This window comes from Leucoraja erinacea, chromosome 19 (genome assembly GCF_028641065.1).
Source record: "Leucoraja erinacea ecotype New England chromosome 19, Leri_hhj_1, whole genome shotgun sequence".
Taxonomy (NCBI): Eukaryota; Metazoa; Chordata; class Chondrichthyes; order Rajiformes; family Rajidae; genus Leucoraja; species Leucoraja erinaceus.
This window is the reverse complement of record NC_073395.1, coordinates 29,046,895-29,070,735: the sequence shown is the minus strand read 5'-3', so window position 1 is coordinate 29,070,735 and position 23,841 is coordinate 29,046,895. Positions and strand designations below refer to the sequence as shown.

Genomic DNA, 23,841 nt, shown 5'->3' with positions numbered 1-23,841 from the left:
AGAATGTGGGAGGAAACTTGAGTAACCGGAGGAAATCCACATCGTCACAGGGAAAACGTACAAACCCCATACAGACAGCACCTGTAGTCATGATCAAACTGGGGTCTCTGGCACTGTAAGGCTGCGATTCTACCGCTGCACCACTGTGCCACACTTATTCTTCCAGCAATTTGTTTTTTTGGGCTTGATTCCACCAACTGCAGTCTCATGTGTCTTTGTTCCAAATCTATCTCATTCAGCCCAATGGTAATACTGCAACAGCAATTAGATGCTGGTTTATTATCGTCACAAAGAACGATATCTACGGTGTGCGGACATGAATTTGTTTGTGATTTGGATCTCGGCCGGCGGTGCTTTGGGTGGTCAATCCATGGTGCTGCGAGTGAACCTTTAATAAATAGGTGGCTAAGTATAGATGGATCAATGAATGAGGCGGCGGTTGCCATGTCAACCAGAAAATAAACTGGAAAGGTCATTAGATACCAGCAACGTGGTAAAGTCTGCAACTGCAATGTGATTAAGTGTTAATGCTTGCTCCGCTAATCCTGGACATGGAACTGTCAGTGAAGCAAGAGGCCTGAAGCTCTAATGTGCAAACATTCAAGCACAACAGCTACTTGCTCCTTGTTTGGAGCAGAATACTGCCCCATCTATGCTCTCATTGTATTTGCTACTTCCTGAAGATTGATTTTGTTCTATCCAAGTAGCACACAATTTCGTTTCACAATATCAAGAATTCAGTCATTGTTGGGTTAATGGATCTTTTAACTTAGCTGGTGGTGTTCCACTGCAAAGCACCAGATTCAATATCTGCTCCTTTCAATAGTGTGCAACATATGTTTCAATAGTACAATGCCTTTGTAAGGTATGTTGTGTATCAATAGTCATACAGCTGTAATAGATTTTGCATTGTGTATACTTAATATTAGAGCTTCCATCCACAAATGTTGCATAGCAGTTTGTTCAAAATGTGTTCCTTATATCTTTACTAATCCATTGCCAATAACAATCAATGCATCATAATTGTACAGCCATTCATGAGGCCAGATGTGTTATGGTGCACAGGCACATACTTCTTGTATTTGGGTCTGAAGATGGGTTCAAACCCAAAACGTCATCCTTTTTCTCCAGAGATGCTGCCTGACCCAGCACTTTGCACCTCCAGCATTTTGTGTCTATCTTTGGTATAAACCAGCATCTGCAGTTCCTTTCTGCACTTCTTGCATTTCTGTTTGAATCAGTGTCGAAAACTCTGCATCCATTGCATCATTAATGACTTCACAGACATGTTGACACTTTAAAATATGAACAATCAGCAGCTCAGAAGCGGTTTCCATCAAGTTGAAGAGAGGAACGATCACAATATTTCCTACCGCAGGAGGGAGCCCATTGTCACAAGGTCATAAGTGACAGGAGCAGAATTTGACCATTTGGCCCATCTCGTCTGCTCCGCCATTTAATCACGGATGATCTATCTCTCCCTCCTCACCCCATTCTCCTGCTTTCTCCGCATAACCCCTGACCCCTGTGCCTGCCAGCTGATTAGTCCCAAGTGCCTTTCTTTCTTCCCATGGCCCAGGGGATTGTTTGATACTTCCAGATCCAGCTCTCTTCGAAAAGTTCAGGCAGCCACCTAGAACAACGTTCTTTTATTCTAACCCCTGTAACCAGGTGAAACTACATTGCTCAAGTCACCATACACTTAAAAAAGATAACATTATTTTCAGTAACAGCAACGACAAACTAGATTTAAATAGCACCATTTGTATAACTCCTTAAATGCCATCAAACAGCCCATGAGAATTTACAAAGCAAAATTCAACCTTGAGCCACGTTAGCCAAATACAACACAGAGAACCAAAGACTTGGACAATGAGGTACTTTCCAAGCAAAATCTCAACGGAGGAGTGGGGTGAAGGGATCAATGGATAGATACCTAGAACTTCAGATCTCAGCAGCTGAAAGTGTGGCTACCATGTGAATAGGAACCAAAATCAGAGTCATGATGGAACCAGAATTGGACGAATAGTCTTAGCATGTGAGCCACAGACAGAGTGCGGCCAGCATATTCAACCATCAGGACAGGGCATTGAGCTTCCACGTTTTGTCCTTGACAGCCAAGCATTTCTTTTATAACAGAGGTTGACAGCAATAATCAGCACCTACACAGGAATCACCAATGTCAAAGATAATGTACACTTCCCCCAGACAGAAAGTCAACCGGGATCTTACCTCCCGCGCCTTCAGAATTGGCTGTGGGAGACATCTCAGGGGCACATGGGTTGCTGGGCAAGAAGAGGAAAGTCGGTACGTTGAACAATCCACGGACTCACCTGGATAGGGCATCGATCCATAAGACCAAGCGCAAACATTGGAAATGGCGCCAGATCTGATGACTTGAAAAATAATGTCACTGTGTTTTGCACATGTATGCATAAAGGACTATTGATTGAACAAGCCAGTCTACCTCCACCAATTAACTCAGTATAGAAAAACAATTAAACCTGGTGTCTGGTTATCAACCCTCCATACCACAGTTTACTACATTCCCCTTCTAACATCAAAACCAACAGCACAAGTTTATTTACTATAGTTATAACTTTCAGATTTTCTATCTTCTCCCTTACTGCTTCCCTCCAGTAAGATTCCCATTTCATAAATTCATAAATTCTAGGAGCAGGATTAGGCCATTCGGCCCATCAAGTCTACTCCACCATTCAATCGTGGCTGATCTGTCTTTCCCTCATGATCCCATTCTTCTGCCTTCTACCCATAAACCCGGACACCCGTACCAATAAAGAACCAGTCAATCTCCGCCTTAAAAATATCCATCAACCATCTGTGGCAATGAATTCCACAGATTCACCACCATCTGACTAAAGAAATTCCTCCTCGTCTCCTTTCTCCTCCTGTCCTGTTATTCTGAGGCTATTGCGTCTCCCAGTAGTGGAAACATCCTCTCCACATTCACTCTATCCAGGCTTTTCACTATTCGGTAAGTATAGTGAATATGGTGGTGGTTCACGTGATGCTTTTAAGCACAAAATAAATTAAAATCACAGTTATGAATATCATGTTTCTTACAGACGAACCAGTTGTTTCTCACTTTGATACAAAATGTCAAACCTCTGTATCCCTGTAATCAATGCTAACACGATGGTATTAAATGTGCAATCTACAGTTGGATAAAACAGATTCCAGTGATAACACTGATGCTTCAAAGCCTGACCTTTGCTTGTCCTTGTATTGATGTTTATTAAATGAGATTCTATTCTTATTTTACACTGATAGGACACATCAAAACCAATTTAATCACTTAATTAGAGCATTGCAAACCTTCCAGTTCCAAAGAGGCCTGATTCAATTACTGCAAATGCTGGTCATTAGTAATATCAGTCTCCAATCCTCCATGTGTGAAGTTGGACAAACAAATTAAAACTGTATAGTTAATATTATTCAGATCAAAAGCAACATGGACCATAGAAAAAACTATCCATAGAAATCATTTCAGAAGGAACTGCAGATGCTGGAAAATCGAAGGTACACAAAAATGCTGGAGAAACTCAGCGGGTGCAGCAGCATCTATGGAGCGAAGGAAATAGGCAACGTTTCGGGCCGAAACGTTGCCTATTTCCTTCGATCCATAGATGCTGCTGCACCCGCCGAGTTTCTCCAGCATTTTTGTGTACCATCCATAGAAATAAACTGTCTTTCCATAAGTTCCCAATGGTTTCCATAAGATGCTAATCGTTTCAAATACCCCAATAGCTCATGCAGTTACTTGCAGCCTGTTTAATTTTGGTGCCAACCATTTAAGTGACGATTTGTGCTTGCAACACTTCACAAATATTTTCCCTGCCCATTTTTTCCCCACCAAAAAAAAATTCATAAATGGTGCCATTACGCAAATCGTAATTTGTATGTTTGGCACCAAAATTCAGCATGAAACCTTGTCACTTGATCAGGGTACGGATAATATCCTCTCACATATCAACAGTGGCAGTGTTATTTATTTATTAGTACCCTTTCTAAATCATTATGTATATTGTGCATAGTAAATGGATATTCTGCTCAACGTTCTGAAGAATGACGGCTGGGGGTTAAATGAAGCATAACATTAAGTGCAATGGTAAATACTTCACATTATATGAATTATTCCTGAATACAATCACATCTTGCTTTTTCTGATTGTCAGTTGCTATCTGATAAGTAGGTTTGAACCACCAAACCTGTGACACATGTGCTCACCAACATAGTAGGTATGTTACAAAACCTACCTGAATCGTGGCTGAGCATCTGCCCCACCCCTTGTGTGTGATTTTGGAGCTGTTTGGAGGGGGCGGGTTTAAAACCCGATTTTTACTAGGCTGTTCCAAAATCTGAGATTAATCACCCTGTAAACTCCACGGAGAATCGCTGCAAAACCCGGTCCCAAAAGCTATTACGTAGGGACAGAGGCCTCGAATAGTAGTGTATAATAATTTTTAAAAGCTCTCGTAGGTTCGCCCCCCTCAAGCCAAACCCCAGGGTTTTATAAAGCAAACAATTAAAGGCATGTACCTTATTTTTACATTAAATGGGGCATGTATATACAGATATGCTGTAGAAAGCATTTTTGTCGGGATGCATCAGTTTCATGGTTTGAGGGCTTTTCCCAGATCCCGCAGTATTTTTGCTCAAGAATTGAGGGACAATCGCAGCGCGATTTGACCATCACACCAACGCGTTCCAATGACTCCATCTACAAAAAACCGATTGCCTCGGCAAGATTTACAGCATAATCTAAAGTCCAGTCTCACCCTGGTCACTCTCTCTTTTCCTATCAGGCAACACATACAGAAGTTTCAAAGTGCACATCTCCAGATTCAGGGACAGTTTCTTCCCAGCTGTATTCGGACAACTGAACGGTCCTTTCATCAGCTAGAGTGCGGTCCTGATCTCCCATCTACCTCATTTAAGACAATTCAACTATCTTTAATTTTGAAAATGGTTGTAACTTTTTAATCAGATATCATGAATGATATGCAAATAATCATATTTTGTTAGCTTTATGTTTTGCAACATACGAGGACTTGATTTTGCCATACAGTCATACCAATAACAAAGCTAAACATAGTACACACAACCATGCATAAAACGAAACAAAACAACAACTGAGGTTAAATACATTTTAACATAAACATCCACCTCAGTGACTCCTCCACATTCCTCACTAGTGTGATGGAAGGCAGCAAAAGTGACTGTTAAATCTCTTCCCTTCTACTCCAGCGCCGCAGTTCGAAACCCACTGGTCTCTAGCCTCACGTGGGACAGAAGCAGGAGGTATATGGGAGCGCCACCACCTGTAGTTTCCCCCCACAAGCCAAACACCATCCTCATCTGGAAGTACACTGCCAGCCATTCCCATAGCTGGGTCATCACTTCCCGGGTCGGGGCTAGTAGAAATCTCTTGGGACTTTGGAACTTCCTGACATTGGTCTCTACTCGAGACTGCGAGTTACTCGATGTTGAAATCCGCAGACTGCGATTGGAGCGTCAATCCCAGGCAAGGGATCGCAGGCTCCAATGGTAAGTCCACGGCCCCGCGGCGGGGCTCAAAGTCAGTCTCGAGCAAGGCCACAAGCTCCATGATGTTAGGCAACACACAGCGTTTCAAACAGATCTACGATTCGGAAACACAATCGGCAAGGTAAGATTGAAGGAAAAACTGAACGGTCCCCCCCCCCCCCCTAGAGTGCGGTCCTGATCCCCCCCCCACATAAAACAAACCAGACAACTTTTAAAACACACTAAAAAATAACAAAAAAGACAATGTAGAGTACCGTTGGCGATCATGATCATAATGATATGCACTTGGTGTACTCTTGGACAGCTTGATTGTATGTTTTGCATATAAGGAATTTTCTTTGCCACATACCAATAAAATGCAACAAAACACACTTTTACATTTTACATAAACATCCACCACAGTGACAATCCAATTCCTCACTGTGATGGAAGGTGAAAAAATCTCTTCCCTTCTTTTAGCACTATGGGGGCACCTCCTTCCGTTGACGGAACATCTTCTCCCGTAAGCGGTAAATCACCACTATCGTTCGAAAGTTCCCGCATGGGCAACAGACAATGAGCTCCCCAGTTTTGTGCGATCAGACCCACATGTCGGGAAAGTGAATCTCTTGGGACTTTGAAAACATGGAATGGTCTCAAAAGACACTAACCAGATGAAGATGAGCTGATTGAGATGAATATTGTCCAATGCAGCAAGGATAGAAACTCATACATTATTTGCTGCATCAAACAGGGTTTGTGTGTCAGACTCTTCACATGAAATACAGTTACTCTGATTTCATTGAAGCCAAATTCCAGAGATGGAGTTCAACAAACATTTAATCCTGAATTATGGGAATAGTGCTTAGAAGATAGTGAACCTGGTTCCCAGAATTCCTTACTTCTAACCTGAACCTGACGGCAAAGATCCTATAGCAAGCAAGATAGATCACTCGACGAAAAAGACGTAGTGCGGTCATGGGCAGATTCATGGGTAATTTTTGGCCCCATTTCCATAATCGGCTTCTGTCTCCGCACCAAAGATCCGATAAGATACCAGTGCGGAGACGGAAGGCGGTTTCGGAAACATCCTCGTAAAAATAAAAGTTATTTGGGAAAAATCTTCTCCTCATTTTCAGAATTATAATTTATTAACACAAACTGTTCCCCCACAACGTTGATTACACTGCGAGTCGGGTCGGGTCGGGTCGGGTTACGGAAATGGCTGAAAAAAAGGCCCACGTTCCGCGTCATTGCGTACTACACGTCAGCCCATTGCATTTAGCAGGAGTGGTCTATCTTGCTTGCTATAGGATCTTTGTCTGATGGTACAGAACGTAAGAATTAAAAGCAAGAACAGTCTATTTGGCTTCTCACGCCTGCTTGGCCATTCAATAATATGAGTTTGAGTTTAGTTTATTGTCCAGTGCACCGAGGTACAGTGAAAAGTTTTTGTTGTATGCTAGCCAGTCAGCAGTAAGGCAATACATGATTACAGTCGAGCCATTCACAGTGTACCCATACATGATAAAGGAAATAACATGAATAATGTTTAGTGCAAGATAAAGTCCAGCAATATCCGATTTAAAGATAGTCCGAGGGTCTCCAATGAGGTAGATAGTAGCTCAGGACTGCTCTCTAGTTGGTGATAGGATGGTTCAGTTACCAGAAAACAGCTGGTGATAGGAAGGTTCAGTTACCTGATTATAGCTGGGAAGAAATTGCCCCTGAATCTGGACGTGTTGTTTAGAAAGAACTGCAGATGCCGGAAAAATTGAAGGTAGATAAAAATGCTGGAGAAACTCAGCGGGTGAGGCAGCATCTGGAGCGCAGGAATAGGTGACGTTTCAGGTCCAGACCCTTCTTCAGAAGTGTTTGTTTTCACACTTGTCCGTTGATCTTTTACTCAGTGCTGTCTATTCTTATGCTCCTTAGCTTTCAAAAATCTATCAGAACGCAGCAAGGGAGGCCGTGGTGAAGCTAAGTGGTGGCAAAGATTTAAAGACCACATGGATGAACTCCAAAAATTGGTCATCGCTGTTTGGTGGAAAATAAAACGGGAAAGGCGGCCCAACCGTGACTAACGAGGGAAATCAAGGATAGTGTTAAATCCAAGGAAGAGGCATATAAATTGGCCAGAGGAAGCAGCAAACCAGAGGACTGGGGGAAATTTAGAACTCAAAAAAAGGAGCGCCCAGGATCTTGTGGGAGTGAGGAACTGAAAGGAATCCACATTAGTCAGGAAATGGTGTTAGGTAAACTATTTGGACTGAAGGCAGATAAATCCCCGGGACTTGATGGTCTGCTGTCACCCAGCTGTCTGACCTGCTAACTACATCGTATTTTCTGTTTTACACTCAGTAAACAACAGCTCAACAGAAAACAAAAATCAATAATGACCTGAGAATATTTCTTTTCAATTCTTTTTCACCCTAATTTCTCCTTATTATTCAAAACAGACACCAGTAGAATAGATACAAATAGGCATTTCTGTACAATATGTCCTTTACAGTTGGTTAGCAGTCTAAATCACAAATCTCTTAACGCATTACAATAAAATGTTTAAAAAAAACAAAGCAGGAGAAGAGAAATATTGGTATGCGTACTAGTTTATTATTGTCACGTTTACCAAGATACAGTGAAAATATTCAGTATGAAGAAGGTCCTGATCTGAAATGCCGTTCATCCATTCCTTCCACAGATGCCACCTGACCCACTGAGTTACTCCAATACTTTATGTTTCACTCAAGACTCCAGCATCGGCAGTTGCTTGTGTCTATGGTGGGAATATTGTTTTGGACAACTGTGCTGGTTTGAGGAAAAAGACAATATCCCTCATGACATCATTAAGATGGTGGACAGGTCTATATTCAATTAACTCTGTGTTCAACTTAAATGAGAACGCCACTGCCATCACATAAGTGTGAGAGGTCTCCATACCAAAGAGGACAGTCCAATTGTTCCACAACTGGAAACCATGGATGATAGAAACATAGAAACATAGAAAATAGGTGCAGGAGTAGGCCATTCGGCCCTTCGAGCCTGCACCGCCATTCAATATGATCATGGCTGATCATCCAACTCAGTATCCCGTACCTGCCTTCTCTCCATACCCTCTGATCCCCCTAGCCACAAGGGCCACATCTAACTCCCTCTTAAATATAGCCAATGAACTGGCCTTGACTACCCTCTGTGGCAGAGAGTTCCAGAGATTCACCACTCTCTATGTGTGAAAAAAGTTCTTCTCATCTCGGTTTTAAAGGATTTCCCCCGATCCTTAAGCTGTGACCCCTTGACCTGGACGTCTCCAACATCGGGAACAATCTTCTCGCATCTAGCCTGTTACTCCAGAATTTTGTGCCTATCTATAAGATCCCCTCTGAATCTCCTAAATCATGAGAGTATAAACCAAGTCTATCCAGACAGAGCATATGGTGGGATGAAGAAAGAATATTTTAGTGCACCTTTCTGCACTCCCTCTATGGCAATAATGTTGCTCAGATTTGCAGACCAAAGCTGATGCAATTTCCAGGTGTGGTCTACTCAAGACCAGTACAACTGCAGTAGAACCTCCCTGCTCCTATACACAAGGCTCTTCTATGAAAGCCACATATCATTTGCTTTCTTAACTGCCTGCTTCCACTGCATGCCTACCTTCAATGACTGAAGTCCCAAACCGACACCCAGGTCTCGCTGGTCCCCCTTTCCCCACGGCCACCATTTAGATAATCCATCTGCTTTCCTGCCACCAATTAGGATAACCTCACATTTTCCACATTATTGCATCTGCTCAAATCTTCCAGCATCTATCTGCAGTCTCTTGCATCTCCATCCTCCCTCACACCTAACATTGCCCCCCAGCTTAGTGTCATCCGCAAACTTGGAGATAATTGACTTCAATTCCCTCATCCAGATCATTAATATATATTGTAAATAGCTGGGGTCCCAGTACTGAGATTTGCGGTACCCCACTAGTCACTGCCTGCCATTGTGAAAAGGACCCGTTTACTCCTACTCTTTGCTTCCTGTTTGCCAGCCAGTTCTCTATCCACATTAATACTGAACCCCCAATGCCATGTGCTTTAAGTTTGTATACTACTTGATCTATGAGAGAGGGGGAGCAGTGTAAAAAAAAAAATACAGAGGAGACCCGTGTGAGGGCCTCATCTATGATGGAAGAGGAGAACCCCCGTTCCATAAAGAAACTGGACATCTCGGATGTCCTGGTATGGAACATAAAGAAATACATGGGAGACCCATGTGAGGGCCTCATCTATGATGATGAAATGAAATACAGAGGAGACAGTGGTCTGAAGAAGGATCTCGATCCGAAACATCACCCATTCCTTCTCTCCAGAGATACCGCCAATCTCGCTGAGTTACTCCAGCATTTTGTGCCTATCTTCAATGATCCATGAGATCCAATCTTGAGTGATATCCAATGACAGAGCAATGGTGGGATGAAGAAAGATTATTTTAGTGCAGTTTGGCAAATCTGGAGATGGAATGTTGCTCAGTTGGCAGCAGCTGATATATTTTAATGAATGCTACTCAGCCAGTTCAGCAGGAACATGTCCTTCCCTTCACAAGGCTTTCAAGATGCCACATATCAGGCCCTTAACCACCTGTTCCACCAATTACCTCCATCAGTCTGAAGTCCCAAACCGAAACATCAGCTGGTCCATTTACCCACACAGATGCTGGCTAATCCATTGAGTTCCTCTAGCAATTAGGGTTTTTTTCTTGCTCAATCTTCCAGCATCTATCTGCAGTCTCTTGCATCTCCATTAAGTGATTGTAGAATTGGGCCATTCGGCCCATTAAGATTACTCCGGCATTCAATCATGGCTGATCTATCTCTCCCTCCTAACCCCAAGCAACTCCAACACAACATAAAACATAGAGCAGTACACCACAGGAACAGGCCCTTCGGCTATCTGTCTATCCTATCTATCTGTCTGTCTATCTATCTATCTATCTATCTATCTATCTAATCAGATCTCCTCTACCTGTCACACAATCCTATCTATCTATCTATCCATCATCCCTGCATATCAATGCGCCTATCTAATAGCCTCAAATGCCATAGAAATATATAACACTGTGAGAGACATAGATATGGTCTGCTTCCGCCACCATCCTAATTGAATCCTTGTGTCTGAAGAAGGGTCTCGACACAAAACGTCATCCATCCAGTCTGAAGATGGGTCTCGACCCGAAACATCACCAATTCCTTCTCACGAGAGAGATGCTGCCTGTCCCACTGAGTTACTCCAGCATTTTGTGTCTACCATCCTAACTTTGCCACTTAAAATTGTATATATTTCTGTCTGGTTTTCCCTCAACCTCCAGAGTTCCAGAGAAAACAATTCAGTTTGTCCATCTTATTACCCTCAATTGAAGTTTGTATAGCAAATTCTCTCTAATCCAGGAAGCATTCTGCTAAATCTCTTCTGCACTCACTCCAAAGCCTCCACATCCTCCCTGTATTGAAGCAACCAGAACTGCCCAACTGCAGTGGGAAGACTGAAAATAAATGGGAACCATCATCACAAGAAGTAACTCTTGTGTAATGCTAATTGACGTGTTTTGGGAAACAGTCAAATTAAAAACAGTTAAATTAACCAAATTTAAACAAAGAGACACAGGATGTTGTTGGGGTTGCTCAGTGGGTCAAGCAACATCTCAGGAGAACATGGTTGTGCTATGTTTCAGTTCTTCAGACTCTGTTTCAATTAAACTCCCTATCTGGATATTTTGGAAGAGGAAAGAAGGTGCGGTACATTGGTGTTTGAGCAAAACTTCAGTGTTAAGCTTTCAGGGACAAAATATAAAGTACCGGAGGACCAGAGGACTTCGGTTTAAGGTGGGGGGGAGGGGGGGGGACATGTTGGGACATGTTGGTCGTCAAGGGCAAGTTGGGCCAAAGGGCCTGTTTCCGCGCTGCATGACTCTATGACCCAAACTGGGCATTCTGCAATCCAGTTTTAGTTGGACTCTCTCCGATCCAGGTCATTAAAGTTATCTAACTAATAAGACAATTAAGAGGCCATTCACACTATGCTGTGCAGTCACAATAAACCTGAGCAGCTCAGTTCCCCTACTTTCCCTTGTGGGAGAAACAGGGAAAAGCAGCATTGTTGAAACTCAGCACCAGATCTATCAAAAACAGCGAATGCTACTGACAAAAGGACAAGAAGCCCATAAAGAATGGTGGAACTATGTGGGAATAGAAGTCTTGCTTCACAGATGAGAAAGTGCCCAGCCTTGGAGCAAACATTGCAGAGGTCAGTGGAAAGTTTCAGTCAATAGATTGGAATATAGCCCCAAGTCTTCTGATAATGTAAATGCTCTTTACCATTTTAAATTAGGTCATTTGCTCCCAGCTTAATGAAAAACAATATCTGGTACATTTGTCTGAAACAACAAAGTAGAGATCTTGTAGTCACAAGGAACAACATTGGTTTACAATGTAACTCAACGTGTGAGACATCGATTCTGGAGGATATCGATAGGTGATGTTTCAAGGCAGGGAGCCTTCTTCAGACTGATGGTGAAGTGAAGGTGCCTCTTCTCTCCATATCCCACAGCATTTTATCTTATTTTCATCTCTAGCCATTGTCCACCCATCTGCTAATTAAACTCCCCTCACCGGCATCTACCTATTACGTATCTCATTTTCTCATTTCCCTCCCCCCCCCCCCACACCCCTCCAACATCCTCTCCCCTACTGCAAACAATTTGAAGAACATTCTCGACCAGAAACGTTACCTGTCCACGTCCTGCAGAGATGCTGCCTGACCCAGAGATGCTCCAGCACTTTGTACCTTTTAAAATAAAGATCTTTCTATCCAGCTTTGTCATCAATTGAGCTTAAACCAACAGCACAAGCACCCAGATGTAAACATAGGGGTTTTCCTTGTATTTCTGTTCAGAAGCTGTATCAGATTTCATATGGTCAATCTGCGCTCCTAATGGGCTATGGGAAGATGCAGCAGTGTGACATTTTACAACCAGCGATCAGTAAAATTACCTCCCGTGAGATTCGTACTCTGACTCTGGTGAGCTTTTGTATAAAAGAATTTAACTGAGCCGCTCTGCTAATTGACTGCTTAACCGGCATCATTCACATTTGCACAGCCTCCTTGAGTTGGATTGCTTCCACTAATGTTCAAATGTTAATTAAATCCATGACCTTAAAATAAAAGTGGCCTCTGGATACCTTTCTAAAAGAAATAACCTTTTTGCTGAATGTTTCCGAGAATAACTTGCTCAAGGAACACAAAAAATCATTGGCAGTCATCCCCAAAACCTCCTTAAAGGAACCAATGTGTCAAGTTCAGCATGTGAGAATGGTTTTAGCATCTAAAAAACACTACAAATTTGAAAACAAAAAATCTTAAATGCCTTTAGAAGCATTAACCATTTGTGAATGTTGAATTGCTGCTGGATAAAATGCAAATGTCACAAACAAACCTTTGTTTTAAAATGCATCATTTTTATAAATATTTTTCCATGGGAATTACAATTCACATGTACAAAAATGTGTCTTTTTTGGGGTCAAATAGCAGCAATTCTGAAGGTGCACCATTTATACCATTATTTGGACAATAAAATATAAGAGCATAATAAAGAAATAGTTTAAGATCATGCCAATTCAAGTGATTTGCCTCACATGTAATTGTGAACGGTACAAACAGACTGCAGAGTTGAACCTCTTGGATTTCCAGCATAAAACTATTCATGTACAGAAATCCCCAAAGAGACATCAGTTGCAGAGTATTGATGCTGATATGCAAACAAGATCCACCACAATAACAGGCATCAGAGTGGCAGAGTAATTGGAGCTGTATTCTCATAACCCAGATTTAAACCTGAACTCGGATGTTGTCTGTGTGGAGTTCGACTGTATCTGCATGGGTTTCCCCCAATCGATGGGGGATAGGATAGGGTTAGAAGGATATGGCCAAATGCAGGCAGGTGGGGCTACTGTTCATAGGGCAGAATACTTGTTTCCACACCATATGACTATGACTCGAACCAGTGTTATTTTGCACACAAAAGGTGCCAATACGTACCGTATTTCCCAGCAATGAAGACGCACCTGCATCGAAGACGCACCCCCATTTTGAGTTGCTAAATTTTGAAAAAAGTCTGGTGGGACAGGATCAAGGGTTTGGTTTAGTCCAGGGGTCAGCAACCTTTTTTGCATAGGGGCCAGGACCCAAGATTGTGAGCGGATGGCGGGCCACATCTATCGCCATAGTTAATAAATGGGGGTAATAATACATACTAACTAAATTAGTGAGTAATAATAATACATACTAATAATACATAAATTAGTAATAATACATTCTAATAATACATATTTTCAAGTGTTTTTCAATTAGTTTTCTGCAGTTTCCAGATCGCCTGCGTGCCCCAGGTCTGGCTGCAGTTCCCAGATTCCTCTCGTCCCCGGGACTGACTGTATCGCCCAGGTCGGCTGCGAGCCCTGGGTCTAGCAGCCACCCGAGCTACTGAGTGAGTTGCTGGCATGATCCCAGACCCCCTCCTTCTCAACGCTCCTGCCCTCCCCGCATCTTTACCCCTGGCGGCCCAGCCGTGCTGACCCGGGCCAGACTCTCCACATACTGTGGAAGGAACTCTCCCCCGCCCCCCTCAGCGGTGCTGTGCTTTTACAGCCACTGTACTGAGGGATAGCCAAGTATATCTTTCTTGGCTAACAATCTAACCTTCGGCCTCCAAGACGCAGGTACATTTTCGGTCCTTATTTTAGGGTAAAAAATAGCGTCTTCATTGTCGGGTAAAACGGTATACTTCACTCCTTGCTGTTGGTAGCTATGAGGAATCGCAATCCTATAAACTATTTAAGCCATTAATGGACCTGGCCATCTAAGTTAAGTATACGGTTTGTTTTTGAACCAATGATCAATTATAATATCAAAAATTCTAATATTTGAAAGTCTAGTTTTTAGACGTGACAGTTATCCTTATTGTCACATGAAAAACATTCATCACAATGCTGACGTTACCTCTGACAAACTAGCATGTATGGGCTTATGGACTAAATGACCACAGTAAATTGCCCCACTGTGTAGGTGTATCTGAGGTGAACATCAGTATGTCGAGACTAAATAGAACTAATGTAGGTTTAGTGCAAATGGATGTTTGGTGATCAGTCTGGATTGTTTCCACGCTGTAACTCTAATACAACTGGAGATACGTGTATTCAAAATACTCCAATAACTCGCCATCTTTATATGTACTCAATTAATTAGCTAACTTACAGACAGACACAGCTTTCTCCCGTCATTACTGCATGCAGAAATATTTGCATGGATTTAAAACATGAATGGTTTAATCTGCACCTTAATAGTTAATAGTGAACCTTTTTTCCAAATCTGTATGATGGTTTTAAATATTAAATAATTAAAAGAAACGAAACAACACAAACACCATAACATTGCGTCTTGCTCTTGCTTATTGATTTAATTTGAAAGTACATTTTACCTTAGATGGTAATTACACCCACAACCAGATTGCTATTAAAAATATAAACATGCCAGCATCAAATAGCTCATGAAGCATACAGTGTACTGAGATTGGAACAAGTCTGCATCTTACAAGTGCCTTCAGGCATGCGAGGGTCCCATTAATCTACATTATTAAGATCATAATCAAAGTTGCTTCGCTATGGGATACCCAAATCATGATGCCGGAATAAAATAAACATAGCTAACGAACGGTAAATCCTTCTCATTACCAAGGCAATGCAGATTAACGATCAAAGCTTTGTTAGTGTTAAATGAGACATTAGAAATAAACAAAAGCATGTTGTACTGCCATTAAAGGCAAAACTAGTATTTCTAATCAGGGTTTGCCTTATTTACAGCCCTACCAGTCTCCCCCTTCACCCCCTCCCCGCTCTCCTCCTCTCCCCCATCCTCATCCCCCTCTCTCTCCCTTACCCTTCCCTCCCCTCTCCTCCCCTCCCCACTCTCTCCCCATCTCCCCCTCACCACTCTTCCCCAATCTACTCACCCCCCCCTCTCTCCTCCCCCCCCCTCTCTCCTCACCCCCTCCTCACCCCCCTCACCCCCCCTCCCCCCATCTCCCCCCCCCATCTCTCACCCCTCGCTCCTCACCCCTCTCCTCCTCACCCTCTCTCCTCACCCCTCACCCCTCACCCCTCTCCTCCCTCTCCCCCTCTCTCCCCTCACCCCTCTCTCTCACCCCTCCTCCTCCACCCCTCTCTCCTCACCCCCTCTCTCTCTCTCCCCTCTCTCCTCACCTCCTCTCTCTCCTGACCCTCTCTCCTCACCCCTCTTTCACATTTTTTCACACACATTATCATTTAACTGGTGACTTCCTGTGATGATACACAATAGAAAAAATAGAATTAAAAAGATAGAAAAAGCACCAATAGATTCGTACTAAATGAAGAATTGGGATTCAGGAGGTTGAGATATTGCTATATTGCTAAAGATAACTAATATTTATTCACTAAGGTAATTTTTGTTTAATATTTTCAACCATTAACCAACAGTTCTGTTGCAAAGAATATTTGGTCATTGGACTCATGTTGGCAATAGTAACAAAGAAAGGTGGGCACGGTGGCACAGCAGTGGAGTTGATACTTACGGCGCCAGAGACCTGGGTTCCATCCTGACTGCAGGAGCTGTCTGTACGGAGATTGTATGTTCTCCCTGTGACCTGCGTGGGTTTTCTCCAAGATCTTTGGTTTCCTCCCACACTCCAAAAACGTACAGGCTTGTGCGTTAACATTAAAAATGTAAATTGTCCCTAGTGTGTGTAGGATAGTGTTAATGTGTGGGGATCGCTGGTCGGACGGAATTGTTAGGGCAAAGGGCCTGTTTCTGCACTATATCTCTAAATTAAACTAAAGAAAAAATATCAGTGATCTTTCCAAAAAGAACTACATTCCATGGCTTATTGTCGCTAACTATTCTGACACGTTTTGTCTTCGCTTGCACGTCTCCATTGTTATGTTAATCTCCCATCTGCTATTTATTTTCTTAAGGAGCTCAATGGCCTGATAGGCACACATAATCATCAATACAACATTAAGAGTGGGTGTATAAGCATGTGTCAGCTCCATTCTCAGATCTTTCCTCCTCACTGCTGCATGTATGAATTTGAACAAGGGTCTCGACACGAAACATCACCTATTCCTTTTCCCCAGAGATGCTGTCTGTCCCGCTGACTTATGGGGTTGTCCCACTCTACGAGCTAATTCAAGAGTTCTCCCGAGTTTCCCCTGATTCGAACTCGGAGAATTACGGTAATACCGCTCGTAGGTATTCGGGGCCCTCATGGACATTTTTCAACATGTTGAAAAATCTTCACAAGTTTTCACGAGCTTACCGCGTTTCCCGAGTACCTGCCATTAGCTTTAGGAGCCGCTAAGAGACGTCCCGAGCTCCGACGTATCCGCTACGTACGTTCTACGTGCTTACCACGAGTTTGATTTTTTTTTTAAACTCGTGAGAGCTCATGAATTACCTCGTACAGTGGGACAGGCTCTTTACCCCAGCATTGTGTGTCTATCTACAAATGTCATTGTTCCGTTTCAGGACATATAACAATAAAATACTCTTGACTCTCTTGACACGAACCTGCGCTAATCCATATAATCGTTCAACCATTGAACCATTAATCCCTTCAATCTATCCTGTACACGAGGGACAATTTTACATTTTTACCAAAGCCAATTAACCGACAAACCTGTACGTCTTTAGGAAAGGTATTGGCGAAGTCCTATAAATGTGCAGCAAGTTCTTCCTCAACAAAACACTAGAAAAATATACAGCTCTTTCAGATGAACCACAAGCTTTTAGAAAAGCCTTAGACCTTCAAATCTATATTTTAAAGATGGCAGCAAAAGGTTTAAGAATATGTAATTTTCCATGGTTTGTTTAAAAGGTTCGAAATGTTATCCACTGATTAAAAAAAGATGGCGGACAAGAAGAAACTACAGAATGCTTTTTGTGGACTACAAGATGTGACAACATGAGTGTTAGGGCTACTTGCATTAGAGACTGAATTACAAAATGTAGGTGAAGGTTCATCTCAACATTATCCAGGAACTGCCAGAATTATGCCCTGGAACAACTAACTAGAAGTGACGGTTTTGTAATTCCACGCTTCACCGGTTTCTGACCTTGGCCATGTGTTAGGGAGGATGTGTTGAACAGAGATGAAGGAGGGAGAAATGCATTTATTAACAATGAGCACTTTCGAGCAGCAAAGTTCAACAGCAACATTGGCACAGATCTGGGCATCGCTCACCCGCTGCTCATCCCTCCCATGGAATATCCTCTCCCATCTCTCGCCATCTAATGTACTCCGCTCTGTAAAAACTACAGCAATCCATATTGCGGAGAGAATACAAAAGGTGTGTAAGTGATGGGTAATATGGGGAAGCAAATGTTTCTGATAATTATACTACAAATTTTATTTCACACTTTAAATTTCTGTTTTTGTTTAGTTTACAGATACACCGTAGAAACAGGCCCTTCGGCCCACCTAGTCCGTGCCAGCCAGCGATCCATGCACATTCGCACTATCCTACACAACTGGGACAATTTACAATTTACATAAGCCAATTAACCTACAAACCTGTACATCTTTGGAATGTGGGAGAAAACCGGAGCACCAGGTGAAGAACGTGCAAACTCCGTACAGTCAGGATTGAACCCGGGACTCTGGCACTATAAGGCAGCAACTCTACCGCTGTGCCTGCGCGCCGCCTAAAGAACTATTAACACCGTGCTTTCAGTACCTGGAGACCTGGAAACAAAATCTTTTCACTGTACCTCAGCACACGTGATAATAAACTAAACTAAACAAAACCCAGGGTAATAATCCAGAGACGTGTTGAAAACGGTGTGGAACTCAAATTTGGTGTAAATAAGTAAATCTGTAATGAAAGCTGGGCTGGAAAACCATGAAATGACTGGATTGTCAGAACACCCAATCATTCACAATTGCTTTTTATGAAAGCAAATCTGCTACATGTATCTACGACAATGTCCAGCCTAAACCCTGAATAAAGTGGTTAATTCTGAACTGTTCCTCAGATTTTCTATCCTGATTCATCCTGTGAATAAATAATAATGCCTCTTCAAAAAAACTATACACCTACTGCAAGCCAAATTTTAAACGTTTTTTGCCATTTGAAGAAACTGGCATTTTTGTCATGAGGTATGCAATTTATTTAAAAAAAGGAAAGAGCGTTCATGTCTCGGCCCTGTTTAAACCCCTACGCACAAGAATTGCACGACTCCATTGTATGCAGATGCCAAGAACTGTATTCAGCTTTGGCTGAACAATTTCTAATCTTGTGATGTGGACTCGATAAGAAGATTTTTTAAATGTCATGATGTACGCAATGCGAGTAATTAATCAAAAGCAACTTTCAATTTTTTTTTAAATATCAAATATCCATATGAAAGCTTCATATTATCTGCAGCTGGACAACGCAGTTCATTATTTGGAAAGCTATCAAGATCTAGCTTTACACTGTCAGAATAATATAGGTTTAAACTTCTTATGTTGTTAATAATGATATATTGAAACAGCAGGAAAAGGAAACAAATGTCATCTGTGCAGAAAAAGTGATTTACCAAGAAAAATGATGGTTCCAAATATGAACCACAAATATCCAGAGCTCCAAAAAAGCCAATAGTAATATTCACTCTGTTCAGTATACTGCTATTGCCATATATATTGAGCATCTCCAAGGGTGGCATGGATGCGCAACGGTAGAATTTCTGCCTTATAGCACGAGAGACCCAGGCTTGATCTTGACTACGGGCGCTATCTGTACGGAGTTAGTACGTTCTCCCCATGACCTGGGAGCTCCAGTTTCCTCCCACACTCCAAAGGCGTACACATTTGTTGGCTAATTGGCTTGGTAAGATCGTAAATTGTCCCTAGTGCGAGTAGGATAGTGTTAGTGTGCGGGGATCATTGGTCGGCACGGAATGAGTGGGACGAAGAGCCTGTTTCCACATTGATCCCTAAACTAAACTAAGATTGATTGATTGAAAGATAGAACATGGAAACAAACCCTCTGGCTACCCCATCCATGCTGGCTATTGATTACCCATTCACACTAGTTCTCCGTTATCCCACTGTTGCATCCACTCCCTACGCACCTAGAAACATTTATTAGAGGCCAATTAACTAGTTGTTAATGTTTGCTGTTAATGGTAGTATTACAAACACATATATGATCTGAAGCTTGAACACCTACCCTCCATATTTCTTTCCCACCATATTCTGTGTTCAAAGGGGCACTTAATTATTGGGGAAAAAAATACTCCAAATGCTGGAGTAACTTTGTAGGTTAAGCAGCATTTCAGGAGAACATTTCAGGAGAACATGACATCTTAGGTCGGGACATTTTCTCCAGTGTGAAGGGCCCCAACTAGAATCGTCACCTATTCACTTCCTTCAGAGATGCGGCCTGGCCTGCTGAGTTACTCCAGCACTTTGTGTCTCTTTTTGCAAACAAGCATTTGCAGTTCCTTGTATCCACATTTAATTATTGGACTCTTTTTCCAGAGAACACTATTTTATTACAGATTAATTTTGATGCACCACCTGTTGATGGCATGATTTCATTTTCTACCACATTTTTAGCTGATTGAGCTAAAGAGCAACATGTTGTTAGACGTTTCCTAAATACATTTACATGACAAAGGTTCAAGATTTGCAGACAATATGATGGCCATCCGCAAAACAGATTGTTCCTATCAGATCCACAGGCAGTGGGTGCAAAAAAGGCACTTTGTGAACGGGTATGAAGAGTTTATAGGGACAAGGCTGGAGAATGGGGTTCAGAGGGGAAGATAGATCATTCATGATTAAATTGCAGAGTAAACTTGATGGGCCGAATGGCCAAATTCTGCTCTTATCACCTATGAACTTATGAAAAATGTTCTGACAATAGTTCGATGGCCTACATGTTAGATTTATTCCGTTCTGTGAATCTTTCCCAATCTGTTCATCAAGCTGAACAATTGAAATAGCTACCAACTATACAAGTGATATCCTGGCAATGACTGGGTTAACATACAACGAGCATTCGATGGCACTGGGCCTGTACTCACTGGAGTTTAAAAGGATGAGGGGGTACCCCATTGAAACTTACCGAATAGTGAAAGACTTGGATACAGTAGATGTGGAAGGATGTTTCCACCAGTGGGAGTCTAGAACCAGAGGACATAACCTCAAAATAAAAGGACACACCTTTAAAAAGGAGATGAGGAGGAATTTATTTATTTCGAATCTGTGGAATACATTGCCACAGATGGCTGTGAAGGACAAGTCATTGGGTATTTTTAAGATGGAGATTGACCGATACTTGATTGATGGGGGTCAAGGGTTATGGGGGGAAGACAGGAGAATGGGGTTGAGAGGGAAAGATTGATCAGCCATGATTGAATAATGGAGTAGACTTCATGGGCCAAATAGCTGACATGAACTAATGAACTTAAAACAGTAAATAAAGAGTTGATATGTATGTAACTCATAGCCATAGACTCAAAGGCTCGAATTTACACCTAAATCTCATCATCTGAACACTGCTACTCACTCTTGTTATGCAAGTCAGGTTTCAAATTAACTCCTCCATTTGGCCTCTTGAACTCATGTTTTTAGAGTATAATCCCAGCAAGTATGAGGTGTTGCACTTTGGGAGGTCAAATGTAAGGTAAAATATACAATTAATGGCCCGATCCTTAACAGCATTGATGTACGAGCGGATCTTAGGGTAAAAGTCCATTGTTCTCTGAAAATGGCAACACAAATAGATCGAGTGGTAAAGAATGCATATGGTATGCCTGCCTTCATTGGTAGAGGCATCAAGGATAAGTCAGGAAGTCATGCTGCAGCTTTATAGGACTTTAGTTAGGCCACATTGAAGTATTGCTTCCAGTTCTGGTCACCCCTGTACAAGAACGATGTGGAGGCTTTGGAAAGGGCACAGAGGGGATTTACCAGAATGATGCCTAGATTAGATTTATCAAGGGCCTGTCCCACTTAGGCAATTTTTTCGGCGACAGCCGCAGACTTACACAGTCATAACAGGTCGCCGGCAATGTCGACGACAAGCTGCAACAACCGACCATCTAGTAGACGTCAAGCTACGGCACGCTACTGACAACCGGCGACCCATTAGGACATCCACCTACGACCACATCTACGACAACACCTACGACAACCTACGACCACTCGGGCGACAACGTACAACAACCATAGTCAACCTATGTCCATCCGCGACAAGCTACGACACGCAACGACCCTGTCGGCGACAAATGAAGACAACTGAAGATAATTCAGTCGCCGGTACCTGTTGCCGGTTGACGTGGGTTGACGTAGGTAGTCACCAATGGAATTCACCTGAAGTCAGCATTCGGCGACAACCAACGTCACCTAACAACAACCTGCACATCCTGGCGACAACCTACGACAGCACCTACGGCAGGAGAAGACATGCTACGTCACGCCCACAGTCACCGAAATGTTTTGAGCATTTCAAAATCCAGCGGTGATCAACAAAACGTTACGATTCTTTAGGCGACTTGAGGAGACTACTCACGACCATACAGGCATCACCCCGCAACCATGTGGCAACAGCCTAGTCGCCTGTACTCACCAAAACAATCAGTGGGACATGGGCTTTAGCTACAAGATGTTGGATTATTCCTCTGGAAGATTGGAGGTTGAGGGGAGACCTGATAGAAGTTTATAACATTATGAGAGGCATGGATAGGGCAAACAGACAGAAATTCCAGGGTGGAAATATCAAATAGTAGAAGGCGTAGCTTTAAGGAGAGAGGGGGGAAGATTAAAAGGAGGTGTGTGGGACTATTTTCTTTTACACAGAGGGTGGTGCATGCCTGGCACACGCTGCCAGGGGTGGCGGTGGAGACAGATAAAATAGTAGCATTTAAGAGACTTTTGGCTTGGCATATGGATACGCAGAGAATGGAGGGATATGGTTTATGTGCAGGCAGATAAGAGCCAGTTGATATCATATTCGCACAGACTTTGTGGGCTGAAGGGCTTGGTCCTGTGCTGTACTGTTCTATGCACTGTGTTCCATCTGAAGACTGTTCTGTTGAAGCATACTTCATTTTGCGTTTTGCTTTTCACTTCGTGTACACTCAACACTTCTAAATTCTTGATTAGTACATGTGTTAGAGGTTATGGGGATGAGGCAGAAGACTGGGGTTAGGAGGGAGAAATAGATCAGCCCTGATTGAATGGCGGAGTAGACTTGATGGGCCGAAAGGCCTAATTCTACTCCTATTCCTTAAGACATACTGCCTTTACCATTTATTTTCCATCAATTAAGTTCTTTCACTTCTTTAATATATATCTGACTTCTTCCTCTTGCATCTCCTTCCCTTCCCCATCACTCTCTCTCACTCTCTCAAAAACTAATAAACAACATTAGGAACTAGTTGAACAACATAACATCCAAGGATTAATGAATAATTCTGCATGACACAGTCTTACGTTTTTCCCTAACTTCTGAGAGACCAAAATTGGTTAAAAAGATTTCATACCTCGTACAAGATAAAATTATTAGTGAGTTTGAACAAATAAATAAATGAATTTCCCAAGACAATTAATTTTTATGCAATGATGCCAGCATCTGTGGATTCTTTAAATCTCCCACTGATTGAATTATTGTTGCTTTTCCATCCTGTCAAAGAGAAACCATCATGGGCACTTGGGAAGATACAAGTTGTTGCAGTATTTGTGTTGTGAAATTAATATTTCAGTCAGATACATCACTCGAGTTGAAAAATATTTGTTTTTCCTTTTTCCTGGGAATTTTTTAACATATTTTTCACTCATTCTAGCAACGTAAATAAGAAACCTTTAATAGTGCAACTTACCTAATTTTGGCAATGAATAGCTGATATTAAAGTAATCTTCATAAAATTCCAGCAGCCTCTTTGTAATATTTAAAGCGTAATCGCCAGATCCTTGTTGAATGGCATCTGGCCTGGCATAGAGTCCCACCTGAACAACAGAATATCCGTCAGTAACGTTGTTCAGAACAATCGTACACCAGAAGTATTTGAAACCGCTGAATGTAAATCACCATTTAACTATGATCTACCTTCCTAAGCATACAGCGTAAAACAGACTTATCAGGATAAAAGTGAATACCAGAGAGACAGGGGGAGGATGTTGTACTTGTTTAGTTTAGTTTAGTTTATTGTCACGTGTACAATAAACTAAACAAGG

The 23,841-nt window shown here is 42.2% G+C and overlaps 1 protein-coding gene across 1 annotated transcript in view; it reads right to left on the bottom strand.

Moving 5' to 3' along the window:
• LOC129706438 (thyrotropin-releasing hormone-degrading ectoenzyme-like) overlaps positions 1 to 23,841 on the bottom strand; it is a 100,769-nt gene that overhangs the window by 49,021 nt on the left and 27,907 nt on the right. The window contains exon 3 of the mRNA XM_055650744.1: positions 23,487 to 23,613. Within this exon, the coding sequence (XP_055506719.1) occupies positions 23,487 to 23,613 (127 nt within the window). The remainder of the gene's footprint in view (positions 1 to 23,486; positions 23,614 to 23,841) is intronic.